General features: G+C 45.3%; 1 protein-coding gene across 2 annotated transcripts in view; it reads left to right on the forward strand.

Annotated features, from left to right (window-relative positions):
- Window positions 1-13,669, forward strand: part of LOC126240733 (E3 ubiquitin-protein ligase RNF123-like) — a 190,838-nt gene that overhangs the window by 124,289 nt on the left and 52,880 nt on the right. For both annotated transcript variants that reach the window (XM_049947947.1, XM_049947948.1), the window contains exon 13: window positions 1,827-2,223. In XM_049947947.1, coding sequence (XP_049803904.1) covers window positions 1,827-2,223 — 397 coding nt within the window. The remainder of the gene's footprint in view (window positions 1-1,826; window positions 2,224-13,669) is intronic.

A 13,669-nucleotide genomic window follows, 5' to 3' on the forward strand; every position in this document is an offset into this window, starting at 1 on the left:
CAACAAAAAGACTACTAAACATGTTAGCGATGGTCCAGAAGACCCTCTCCTGAATTAGACAACAAACACAACACAGTCATTCATGTGGATGCAGCTCACACATACAAGACCATTGTCTCTGGCTGCCGAAGTCTGGCCTTGGCAGCTAGAGACAGTGGTTATGTGTGCATGAGCTGTGCTTGCACGAGTGTGTGTGTGTTGTGTATGTTGTCTAATTCAGGAGAAGGCCTGCTGCTCGGAAGCTTATGTGGTTAGTAGTCTTTTCACCTTGCCTGTCTGTGAATCAACATTTCTGCTATATGGTAAGCAGCAATCTATCCTTTTCATAATATTGTGATCAGAAACTTCCTGGCAGATTAAAACTGTGTGCCCGACCGAGACTCGAACTCGGGACCTTTGCCTTTCGCGGGCAAGTGCTCTACCAACTGAGCAACCGAAGCACGACTCACGCCCGGTACTCACAGCTTTACTTCTGCCAGTACCTCATCTCCTACCTTCCAAACTTTACAGAAGCTCTCCTGCGAAACTTGCAGAACTAGCACTCCTGAAAGAAAGGATATTGCGGAGACATGGCTTAGCCACAGCCTGGGGGATGTTTCCAGAATGAGATTTTCACTCTGCAGCAGAGTGTGCGCTGATATGAAACTTCCTGGCAGATTAAAACTGTGTGCCCGACCGAGACTCGAACTCGGGACCTTTGCCTTTCGCGGGCAAGTGCTCTACCAACTGAGCTACCGAAGCACGACTCACGCCCGGTACTCACAGCTTTACTTCTGCCAGTACCTCGTCTCCTACATTCCAAACTTTACAGAAGCTCTCCTGCGAAACTTGCAGAACTAGCATTCCTGAAAGAAAGGATATTGTGGAGACATGGCTTAGCCACAGCCTGGGGGATGTTTCCAGAATGAGATTTTCACTCTGCAGCGGATTGTGTGCTGATATGAAACTTCCTGGCAGATTAAAACTGTGTGCCCGACCGAGACTCGAACTCAGGACCTTTGCCTTTCGCGGGCAAGTGCTCTACCAACTGAGCTACCGAAGCACGACTCATGCCCGGTACTCACAGCTTTACTTTCATATCAGCGCACACTCCGCTGCAGAGTGAAAATCTCATTCTGGAAACATCCCCCAGGCTGTGGCTAAGCCATGTCTCCGCAATATCCTTTCTTTCAGGAGTGCTAGTTCTGCAAGTTTCGCAGGAGAGCTTCTGTAAAGTTTGGAAGGTAGGAGATGAGGTACTGGCAGAAGTAAAGCTGTGAGTACCGGGCGTGAGTCATGCTTCAGTAGCTCAGTTGGTAGAGCACTTGCCCATGAAAGGCAAAGGTCCCGAGTTCGAGTCTCGGTCGGGCACACAGTTTTAATCTGCCAGGAAGTTTCATATCAGCGCACACTCCACTGCAGAGTGAAAATCTCATTCTGGATATTGTGATCACTTTATTAGCCTTTTATGAGAAAAGTACAGGACGTTTAACAAACTATTTTCTTTGACTTGCACATATATGCGCATGCAAGTGGACCACAGCAATTAATAATAGAAAAAATCAGAAAGTTGTCAGAAGCTACTGTGTAGTGGAAAGGAAGTCAAACTAAGCAAATTAAACTAGAGGCAATGTACAGTGCTCACCACAATAAAAAAACTTCTCTGTGGGAAGCAAGATGTACAGAAGTTTTTAGTTAGCATTTCAATTTCTTCATTGTATATACTTTCATTTTCATCTTAACAGACATAATTTGGCAATCTAGTATGTACTCATTTTGAAGTTTAAAAGAATGATTCAAACCTTTTAATACCCATATGTCCAATTGCTCATTATTTTTTTCTTTAGGTTAGCACTCTGAGGGAGAATATGTCTGAGTATGTAATAGCTCTGAATGACACTAACTTCAGGCTAGCATCATACAGCAGTCACCTGAATGATGATGCCTCGTGCAGCACTGAAGATGAAGTTGTCAGAGAATTGTTAAATTCTCGCCAAGTGTTTGAAACCAAACTCATGGAACAAGCTAGACATATGGCATGGGTGCGTGGGGCTGTCTACTCTCCAGAAAAGCAGGGTCATCTTGTTTGGTTCCTCAGAATAATTTTACAATCTCTCAAGAAAGCATCAGGAGAAGGAAATCTGTTTTCTTTTGTGCCTGATTTTTATCTTGAGACGGTCGTTGAGGTGTGTACTGCACTTAGATCCTATTTGCATCCCACAGCACCTCTGGAACAAGTTGAAGGTAAGAATCACATTGTAAGCATTTTTATGTTTCACTAATGGCTAAATTATGCCTGATCTGGCTCATTTGATGTAAGGAACAGCTGCAAATAAATCCTCCTAAGTGAACTCTATACACCAATGATTACAGGAGGTGTTTCAAAGTATACTAAAAAAAGTACACTCCTCGAAGAAATTATCTGGATAGGATGGAAATCATTAGTTGTGATTTACATGTATGGACTAACAAATGCTTACAGTATCAGAAAAATTGGATGATTTATTCAACAGAAAGAATTTAACAAATTGAGAAAGTCAATAATTCATGGATCCACCTTTGGTATTTATGCAAGCAGTTATTTAGCTTGGGAGTGATTGATTGATAGAGTTGTTGGATATCCTCTTGAGGGATATCATACCAGGTTCTATCCAATTGGCGCATTAGATCATCAAAATCCCGAGCTGGTTGAAGGGCCTTTCCCATAATGCCCCAAATGTTCTCAGTTGGGGAGAGTTCAGACAACCTTGCTGGCAAAGATAGGGTTTGGCAAGCATGAAGACAAGCAGTAGAAATTCCTGCTGTGTGTGGATGGGCATTATCTCATTGAAATGTAAGCTCAGATTGGGTTGCCATGAAGGGCAACAAAACGTGGCATAGAATATCCACCAATGCTCGAGACATCTCCAGACACATCTTTGGTGCTCATCAGGGCCGAATTTGAAGTGGGACTCAACACTGAAGGCAGTTGAACTCCACTGAACAAATTCCAGGTTGAAGACATGTCTGGAGACACCTGGATAGTGGTACATACCAACTTGACTGTCTCCACCACACAGGCCTGCCACCAGGAGTGATGGTCTGGGGTGCCAATTCTTTTCATTTCAGGACCCCTTTGGATATCATCTATGGCACCCTTACAGCACAGTGGTATCTTGATGATATCCTATGCCTCATTTTGTTGCTCTTCGTGACAAGTCATCCAAAGTTACAGCAAGATAATGTGTGCCACACATGGCAAGAGTTTCTTGTGCTTGTCATTGTGCTTGCCAAACCCTACATGGGCCAGCAAGGTCACCAGATCTCCCCCCAATTGAGAACATTTGGAGCATTATGGGCAGGGCCCTCCAATTATCTGGGGATTTTGATGAACTAACCCACCAGTTGGAGAGAATTTGTCACGATATCCCTCAGGAGGACATTCAGCAAATCTGTAAATCAGTTCCAATCTGAATAACAGCTTGCCAAGGGTCAGTGGTGGGTCATTGAATTGTTGACTTTCTTAATTGTGAAGATCTTTCTCTTTTATAAATCACCCATTTTTTCTGAAGTTCTAATCATTTGTTTGTTTGTAGATGTACATCATATCTGCCAATTTCCATCCTGTTTGGATAATTACTTCGAGGTGCATCTTTTCTTTGTCTTATAGTGTAAAGTGAACATATATTTGTTTCACTTTGTCTGTAAGTGAATTCCTAGTAACTCCATCTCTCAGCTTTTGTAGAAAACTTGATCATTACGAAAATCAGATTGTGGATAGCAAGTTGCTGTTTGCAGCTCAGAAACTTGTATACATTCTTTGGCAATCAGAATGTAGAATAATTTTTATTTAACTATGTTTGAGGATACATTCATGATCAAGATGTTTTCTGCAATTGAGGATGTAAAATAGTAGTCCTGTTAGTAAAGTTTCTACAAATCAGTTAAATTTTAGAGAAACAACAACAAATGTCACCAAAAGCCATCTGAATATTCCAAATGGTTTCCACTTGGCAGTCACCCAGTTACTGTTCAAAATTTGATGCAGTAGCACTGCTCCAGTTGTTCTGTCATTTCCATTGCAATGAAAAACCGATGTTAGCACTAGACACTACCTCACTCAGCTGCTGCTTGTCAGCAGACAATACGAGATCTATTATAAAAGTATGCAACCTTTGGCCGGGGAAAGAAAAACTGGCTTACCTGTAGTGTTGAACACCTAATCACCCTCAGAGTAGTTCTCTTGGGACTCCACACACTTCTTCCAGCAGTGCCGCCATTCTGGCAAGCATACTGAAAAACCCTGTTTCGGAGTGTAGTTCAGCTTGACTGTCATTGCTGCCATAATGCCTTCTCTTGTCTGAAATCACCTTTCAATGGCCTCTTGAGTATGGGGAACTACCAGAAATCACAGGGGGTCATACAAAGAGAGTAAGCAGTCTGTTGAAGTATGTATAGGAATCTGGTTTTTCACCAAAAGGTCTGAATCAAGTGCGATGAATATGCTGGAGCATTGTCATGATGGAGGTGCCAATTTCCTGTTGACTTTAAGTCTGATCTCTTGCACCATGCAGCATCATGTAGGCAACAGAGGACATCACTGTGGTACTCTTTTTTGATTGTTTGACCATGTGGTGCATCATTGTGGTATAGAACACCATGGGAGTCAAAGAAAGCAATCAGTATCAACTTTGACATTGCTGTGTGCATGGTAGGCCTTTTTAGTCTTCTTGATGAGGAATGCTTCCACTGTGATGACAGGGATTTGGTTTCTGGGTCATACCTGTACACCCAGGTGGGCTCGACAGAAGACTCGACTTGTTAACTCTCTGGATGACTGACTGGGCCCTTTGGTCCTCTATGGCGATCTGAATACTGGCAGCCGAGAGGGTGTTGGCGATGCGTTTCTTATGAGTCTGTCTTTGGCCTCTATTGATCTTCTTGCAACCTCTTTGCCGCTTGGCGTGCTAGTGGCAGCTTACGCCAGCACGTTGATTCCGATGGTATTTCTGTATGGAGATAGCTTGAACCCTGAGGAAGACCATAAGCTACTTTAGAAAGTTGTATCTTTTTGAATATTATTACCATTTTTAAATATGTATGTGTGAGTGACATGCAGATGACGCTGTTGCAATGGTTGGTGACTCTTAGTGCCTATAGCTTATTCTGTGACAGCGCAAATCCAATGTTATTGTGCACATGGTTCGTGATATTGAGTTACTCCATCACCTGGCATAGGTGGAGAATTATAGTAGAGGTACAAAATAAAATCAAACAATAAGCCTGAGGACCATATTTAAAATTATTATTATAAGCCTCGCAAAAGTAAGTCAGATGTAGTGTGTAGTTCAAGAAAAGAGCTCAGGCTGTGAAAGATTTTCAAATCCAACAAACCTCAGAGAAATCTCATGTCAACCAGGACCTGTATGCATATCATCAGGTGGCCTGAAGAACTACAGAGACAGAACAGTCACAGGCCCTTTCCATTTTAGATGCTGAGCATCACACATCTCTTAAGGCTTCCGAGATACTTGAAGACTCACAATGATGGCATCATTTAAGGGCTGCATGCAAGACACCAGGTGTCTTTGAATATGTCTGCTTGTGTCTGTATATGTGTGGATGGATATGTGTGTGTGTGTGTGTGTGTGTGTGTGTGTGTGTGTGTGTGTGTGTGTGTGTGCGAGTGTATACCCGTCCTTTTTTCCCCCCTAAGGTAAGTCTTTCCACTCCTGGGATTGGGATGACTCCTTACCCTCTCCCTTAAAACCCACATCCTTTCGTCTTTCCCTCTCCGTCCCTCTTTCCTGACGAAGCAACCGTTGGTTGCGAAAGCTAGAATTTTGTGTGTATGTGTTTGTTTGTGTGTGTATCGACCTGCCAGCACTTTCGTTTGGTAAGTCACATCATCTTTATATATATATATATATATATATATATATATATATATATATATATATATATATATAGGGTGAGGCAGTGAAACGGCACGATTTTGTAAAACCACCAAAGATTTATTTACAAGTAAAATCATAATAGTTGAACATGGATCTCAAGTACAAGAGTGGAAATTAAAGATTTAACTTAAAAACAATCATTTTTTAAATATGGTGTCAGTGAGGTGTCGTCCTTGGTTTTGCACACATTGTCTAAGCCTGAGATGAAATTGTCCCATGACGTTTCGTAGCATCTGTACTGGAATGTTGTTAATTTCCTGTCGAATTCGCTCCTTCAGGTCTTCTTTTGTTCTTGGTGGATTTTCCTGGAAGACTTTGCACTTGAGGTAGCCCCAAAGAAAAAAGTCTGGTGCCGTCAGATCTGGTGAACGGGCAGGCCAGGGGAAATCGCCATTCCTGCTGATTAGACGTCCTGGAAATGCAAGTCTGAGCAATTCCATTGAGACATTAGCAGTATGGCTTGTTGCACCATCTTGCTGGAAGAGTGTTTCAGCATCTGGATCATGTCGATCAATTCCAGGCAGACCAAAAATGGTCAACATGTCAGCATAACGTCCAGAGTTTACCGTCACTGTGTTGCCATCTTCATCTTCAAAAAAATAGGGCCCCACGATTCCACGAGATGACATTGCGCACCAGACTGTTACTTTTTCAGAATGGAGAGGTTTTTCATGAAGTTCGTGCGGGTTATCTGAGGACCAATATCTGAAGTTTTGCTTATTTACGTACCCACTAAGATGAAAGTGGGCTTCATCACTCATCCATAAGTTATGCACTCTTTCTTCATTTCGTTCAATAACGTTAAGCATTGACTGGCAAAAGCGTATACGGTTATTGTAGTCATTAGGTTTAAGGGCTTGCACTACCTGAATTTTGTATGGATGATAGTGAAGGTCACTCTTCAAAATCTGTCTTACTGATCGATTGCTGAGACCAAGTTCTGCGCTGTGCCGTCTCGCGGATTTTCGCGGACTTCGTCCCAACGCTTCGCGCACACGATTAATGTTCTCGGGTGTCCGGATTGTTTTTGTGCTGCCGCCTCTTTTCTTTGTTGTGCTAGCAGTAGCTTCAAAGGTTTTAACCGAAAGGAGAATGGCTTTCCTTGATGGCACGGGAGCCCGTGGCGGCAGGTTGTATTCACGACGAAAGGCGCGTTGAGCACCAACCACACTATCCGTGTTTTTGTAATATGCCTTTACGGCATATGCACGTTGCGCACTCGACCAACGCTCCATGGCTACTGAAACTTCCACCACTCTAGACGCCCAAGGTCACTTCCCCCACTCTCGCAACCCCCCTCCGCGCCCGACAACCACTATCGAAATCGTGCCGTTTCACTGCCTCACCCTGTATATACCGCCGTCCACCTAACCTTCGTAACCTCTTAGTTCATCCCTATGAAATCCCCAAACCACCTTCCCTACCCTCTGGCTCCTACCCTTGTAACCGCCCCCGGTGTAAAAACTGTCCCATGCACCCTCCCACCACCATCTACTCCAGTCCTGTAACCCGGAGGGTGTACACGATCAAAGGCAGAGCCACGTGTGAAAGCACCCACGTGATCTACCAACTGACCTGCCTACACTGTGATGCATTCTATGTGGGAATGACCAGCAACAAACTGTCCATTCGCATGAATGGACACAGGCAGACAGTGTTTGTTGGTAATGAGGATCACCCTGTGGCTAAACATGCCTTGGTGCACGGCCAGCACATCTTGGCGCAGTGTTACACCGTCCGGGTTATCTGGATACTTCCCACTAACACCAACCTATCCGAGCTCCGGAGATGGGAACTTGCTCTTCAATATATCCTCTCTTCTCGTTATCCACCAGGCCTCAATCTCCGCTAATTTCAAGTTGCCGCCACTCATACCTCACCTGTCATTCAACAATATCTTTGCCTCTGCACTTCTGCCTCGACTGACATCTCTGCCCAAACTCTTTGTCTTTAAATATGTCTGCTTGTGAGATGTCTGCTTGTGTCTGTATATGTGTGGATGGATATGTGTGTGTGTGCGAGTGTATACCCGTCCTTTTTCCCCCTAAGGTAAGTCTTTCCGCTCCCGGGATTGGAATGACTCCTTACCTTCTCCCTTAAAACCCATATCCTTTCGTCTTTCCCTCTCCTTCCCTCTTTCCTGATGAGGCAACAGTGTGTTGCGAAAGCTTGAATTTTGTGTGTATGTTTGTGTTCGTTTGTGTGTCTGTCGACCTGCCAGCACTTTCATTTGGTAAGTCACATCATCTTTGTATATATATATATATATATATATATATATATATATATATATATATATAACAGAGGGAAACATTCCACGTGGAAAAAATATATCTAAAAAGAAAGATGATGAGACTTACCAAACAAAAGCGCTGGCAGGTCGATAGACACACAAACAAACACAAATATACACACAAAATTCAAGCTTTCGCAACAAACTGTTGCCTCATCAGGAAAGAGGGAACGAGAGGGAAAGACGAAAGGATGTAGGTTTTAAGGGAGTGGGTAAGGAGTCATTCCAATCCCGGGAGCGGAAAGACTTACCTTAGGGGGAAAAAAGGACAGGTATGTCTGCTTGTGTCTGTATGTGTGGATGGATATGTGTGTGTGTGCGAGTGATACCTGTCCTTTTTTCCCCCTAAGGTAAGTCTTTCCGCTCCCGGGATTGGAATGACTCCCTTAAAACCTACATCCTTTCGTCTTTCCCTCTCGTTCCCTCTTTCCTGATGAGGCAACAGTTTGTTGCGAAAGCTTGAATTTTGTGTGTATATTTGTGTTTGTTTGTGTGTCTATCGACCTGCCAGCGCTTTTGTTTGGTAAGTCTCATCATCTTTCTTTTTATATATATATATATATATATATATATATATATATATATATATATATATATATATATATATATATAAAGAAAGATGATGAGACTTACCAAACAAAAGCGCTGGCAGGTCGATAGACACACAAACAAACACAAATATACACACAAAATTCAAGCTTTCGCAACAAACTGTTGCCTCATCAGGAAAGAGGGAAGGAGAGGGAAAGACGAAAGGATGTGGGTTTTAAGGGAGAGGGTAAGGAGTCATTCCAATCCCGGGAGCGGAAAGACTTACCTTAGGGGGAAAAAAGGACAGGTATACACTCGCACACACACACATATCCATCCACACATATACAGACACAAGCAGACATATTTAAAGACAAAGAGTTTGGGCAGAGATGTCAGTCGAGGTGGAAGAGTAGAGGCAAAGAAGTTGTTGAGAGACAGGTGAGGTATGAGTGGCGGCAACTGGAAATTAGCGGAGATTGAGGCCTGGCGGATAACGAGAAGAGAGGATATACTGAAGGGCACGTTCCCATCTCCGGAGTTCGGATAGGTTGGTGTTGGTGGGAAGTATCCAGATAACCCGGACGGTGTAACACTGTGCCAAGATGTGCTGGCTGTGCACCAAGGCATGTTTCGCTACAGGGTGATCCTCATTACCAACAAACACTGTCTGCCTGTGTCCATTCATGCGAATGGACAGTTTGTTGCTGGTCATTCCCACATAGAATGCATCACAGTGTAGGCAGGTCAGTTGGTAAATCACGTGGGTGCTTTCACACGTGGCTCTGCCTTTGATCGTGTACACCTTCTGGGTTACAGGACTGGAGTAGGTGGTGGTGGGAGGGTGCATGGGACAGGTTTTGCACCGGGGGCGGTTACAAGGATAGGAGCCAGAGGGTAGGGAAGGTGGTTTGGGGATTTCATAGGGATGAACTAAGAGGTTACGAAGGTTAGGTGGACGGCGGAAAGACACTCTTGGTGGAGTGGGGAGGATTTCATGAAGGATGGATCTCATTTCAGGGCAGGATTTGAGGAAGTCGTATCCCTGCTGGAGAGCCACATTCAGAGTCTGGTCCAGTCCCGGAAAGTATCCTGTCACAAGTGGGGCACTTTTGTGGTTCTTCTGTGGGGGATTCTGGGTTTGAGGGGATGAGGAAGTGGCTCTGGTTATTTGCTTCTGTACCAGGCCGGGAGGGTAGTTGCGGGATGCGAAAGCTGTTGTCAGGTTGTTGGTGTAATTTTTCAGGGATTCCGGACTGGAGCAGATTCGTTTGCCACGAAGACCTAGGCTGTAGGGAAGGGACCGTTTGATGTGGAATGGGTGGCAGCTGTCATAATGGAGGTACTGTTGCTTGTTGGTGGGTTTGATGTGGATGGACGTGTGAAGTTGGCCATTGGACAGGTGGAGGTCAACGTGAAGGAAAGTGGCATGGGATTTGGAGTAGGACCAGGTGAATCTGATGGAACCAAAGGAGTTGAGGTTGGAGAGGAAATTCTGGAGTTCTTCTTCACTGTGAGTCCAGATCATGAAGATGTCATCAATAAATCTGTACCAAACTTTGGGTTGGCAGACCTGGGTAACCAAGAAGGCTTCCTCTAAGCGACCCATGAATAGGTTGGCGTATGAGGGGGCCATCCTGGTACCCATGGCTGTTCCCTTTAATTGTTGGTATGTCTGGCCTTCAAAAGTGAAGAAGTTGTGAGTCAGGATGAAGCTGGCTAAGGTAATGAGGAAAGAGGTTTTAGGTAGGGTGGCAGGTGATTGGCGTGAAAGGAAATGCTCCATCGCAGCGAGGCCCTGGACGTGCGGAATATTTGTGTATAAGGAAGTGGCATCAATGGTTACAAGGATGGTTTCCGGGGGTAACAGATTGGGTAAGGATTCCAGGCGTTCAAGGAAGTGGTTGGTGTCTTTGATGAAGGATGGGAGACTGCATGTAATGGGTTGAAGGTGTTGATCTACGTAGGCAGAGATACGTTCTGTGGGGGCTTGGTGGGAAAAGCAGGCGCCAGGTTGAGATTCATAGGAAGAATTCCAAGAAAATGTGACTCATCGACGAAAGAAGTAGCTTACAAAACGCTTGTTCGTCCGGATCTTGAGTATTGCTCATCAGTATGGGACCCTTACCAGGTTGGATTAATAGAAGAGATAGACATGATCCAGCGAAAAGCAGCGCGATTCGTCATGGGGACATTTAGTCAGCGCGAGAGCGTTACGGAGATGCTGAACAAGCTCCAGTGGCGGACACTTCAAGAAAGGCGTTACGCAATACGGAGAGGTTTATTATCGAAATTATGAGAGAGCACATTCCGGGAAGAGATGGGCAACATATTACTACCGCCCACATATATCTCGCGTAATGATTACAACGAAAAGATCCGAGAAATTAGAGCAAATACGGAGACTTACAAGCAGTCGTTCTTCCCACGCACAATTCGTGATTGGAACAGGGAAGGGGGGATCAGATAGTGGTACAATAAGTACCCTCCGCCACACACCGTAAGGTGGCTCGCGGAGTATAGATGTAGATGTAGATGTAGAAGGCTGACCGGTCCATCGTCATTCTTCCGGCGGACAAGGGTTCCACAACCGTGGTACTTGATCGTCGGGAGTATGTGGCTGAGGGACTGCGTCAGCTTTCAGACAACACCACATACAAAGTTTGCCAAGGTAATCCCATTCCTGATGTCCAGGCGGAGCTTCAAGGAATCCTCAGAAACTTAGGCCCCCTACAAAACCACCTTTCACCTGACTCCGTCAACCTCCTGACCCCACCGACACCCCGCACCCCTACCTTCTACCTTCTTCCTAAAATTCACAAACCCAATCATCCCGGCCGCCCCATTGTAGCTGGTTACCAAGCCCCCACAGAACGTATCTCTGCCTACGTAGATCAACACCTTCAACCCATTACGTGCAGTCTCCCATCCTTCATCAAAGACACCAACCACTTTCTCGAACGCCTGGAATCCTTACCCAATCCGTTACCCCCAGAAACCATCCTTTCAACCATTGATGCCACTTCCTTATAAACAAATATCCCGCACGTCCAGGGCCTCGCTGCGATGGAGCACTTCCTTTCACGCCGATCACCTGCCACCCTACCTAAAACCTCTTTCCTCATTACCTTAGCCAGCTTCATCCTGACCCACAACTTCTTCACTTTTGAAGGCCAGACATACCAACAATTAAAGGGAACAGCCATGGGTACCAGGATGGCCCCTTCGTATGCCAACCTATTCATGGGTCGCTTAGAGGAAGCCTTCTTGGTTACCCAGGCCTGCCAACCCAAAGTTTGGTACAGATTTATTGATGACATCTTCATGATCTGGACTCACAGTGAAGAAGAACTCCAGAATTTCCTCTCCAACCTCAACTCCTTTGGTTCCATCAGATTCACCTGGTCCTACTCCAAATCCAATGCCACTTTCCTTGATGTTGACCTCCACCTGTCCAATGGCCAGCTTCACACGTCCGTCCACATCAAACCCACCAACAAGCAACAGTACCTCCATTACGACAGCTGCCACCCATTCCACATCAAACGGTCCCTTCCCTACAGCCTAGGTCTACGTGGCAAACGAATCTGCTCCAGTCCGGAATCCCTGAAGCATTACACCAACAACCTGACAACAGCTTTCGCATCCCGCAACTACCCTCCCGACCTGGTAGAGAAACAAATAACCAGAGCCACTTCCTCATCCTCTCAAACCCAGAACCTCCCTCAGAAGAACCACAAAAGTGCCCCACTTGTGACAGGATACTTTCAGGGACTGGATCAGATTCTGGATGTGGCTCTCCAGCAGGGATACGACTTCCTCAAATCCTGCCCTGAAATGAGATCCATCCTTCATGAAACCCTCCCCACTCCACCAAGAGTGTCTTTCCGCCGTCCACCTAACCTTCGTAACCTCTTAGTTCATCCCTATGAAATCCCCAAACCACCTTCCCTACCCTCTGGCTCCTACCCTTGTAACCGCCCCCGGTGTAAAACCTGTCCCATGCACCCTCCCACCACCACCTATTCCAGTCCTGTAACCTGGAAGGGGTACACGATCAAAGGCAGAGCCACGTGTGAAAGCACCCACGTGATTTACCAACTGACCTGCCTACACTGTGATGCATTCTATGTGGGAATGACCAGCAACAAACTGTCCATTCGCATGAATGGACACAGGCAGACAGTGTTTGTTGGTAATGAGGATCACCCTATGGCTAAACATGCCTTGGTGCACGGCCAGCACATCTTGGCACAGTGTTACACCGTCCGGGTTATCTGGATACTTCCCACTAACACCAACACATCCGAACTCCGGAGATGGGAACTTGCTCTTCAATATATCCTCTCTTCCCGTTATCCACCAGGCCTCAATCTCCGCTAATTTCAAGTTGCCGCCACTCACACCTCACCTGTCATTCAACAACATCTTTGCCTCTGCACTTCTGCCTCGACTGACATCTCTGCCCAAACTCTTTGTCTTTAAATATGTCTGCTTGTGTCTGTATATGTGTGGATGGATATGTGTGTGTGTGCGAGTGTATACCTGTCCTTTTTTCCCCCTATGGTAAGTCTTTCCGCTCCCGGGATTGGAATGACTCCTCACCCTCTCCCTTAAAACCCACATCCTTTCGTCTTTCCCTCTCCTTCCCTCTTTCCTGATGAGGCAACAGTTTGTTGCGAAAGCCTGAATTTTGTGTGTATGGTTGTGTTTGTTTGTGTGTCTGTCGACCTGCCAGCAGTTTCATTTGGTAAATCACACACAAAGATGATGAGACTTACCAAACAAAAGCGCTGGCAGGTCGATAGACACACAAACATATACACAAAATTCTAGCTTTCGCAACCAACGGTTGCTTCGTCCGGAAAGAGGGCAGGAGAGGGAAAGACGAAAGGATGTGGGTTTTAAGGGAGAGGGTAAGGAGTCATTC

Source organism: Schistocerca nitens, chromosome 1, assembly GCF_023898315.1.
Source record: "Schistocerca nitens isolate TAMUIC-IGC-003100 chromosome 1, iqSchNite1.1, whole genome shotgun sequence".
Lineage (NCBI taxonomy): Eukaryota > Metazoa > Arthropoda > Insecta > Orthoptera > Acrididae > Schistocerca > Schistocerca nitens.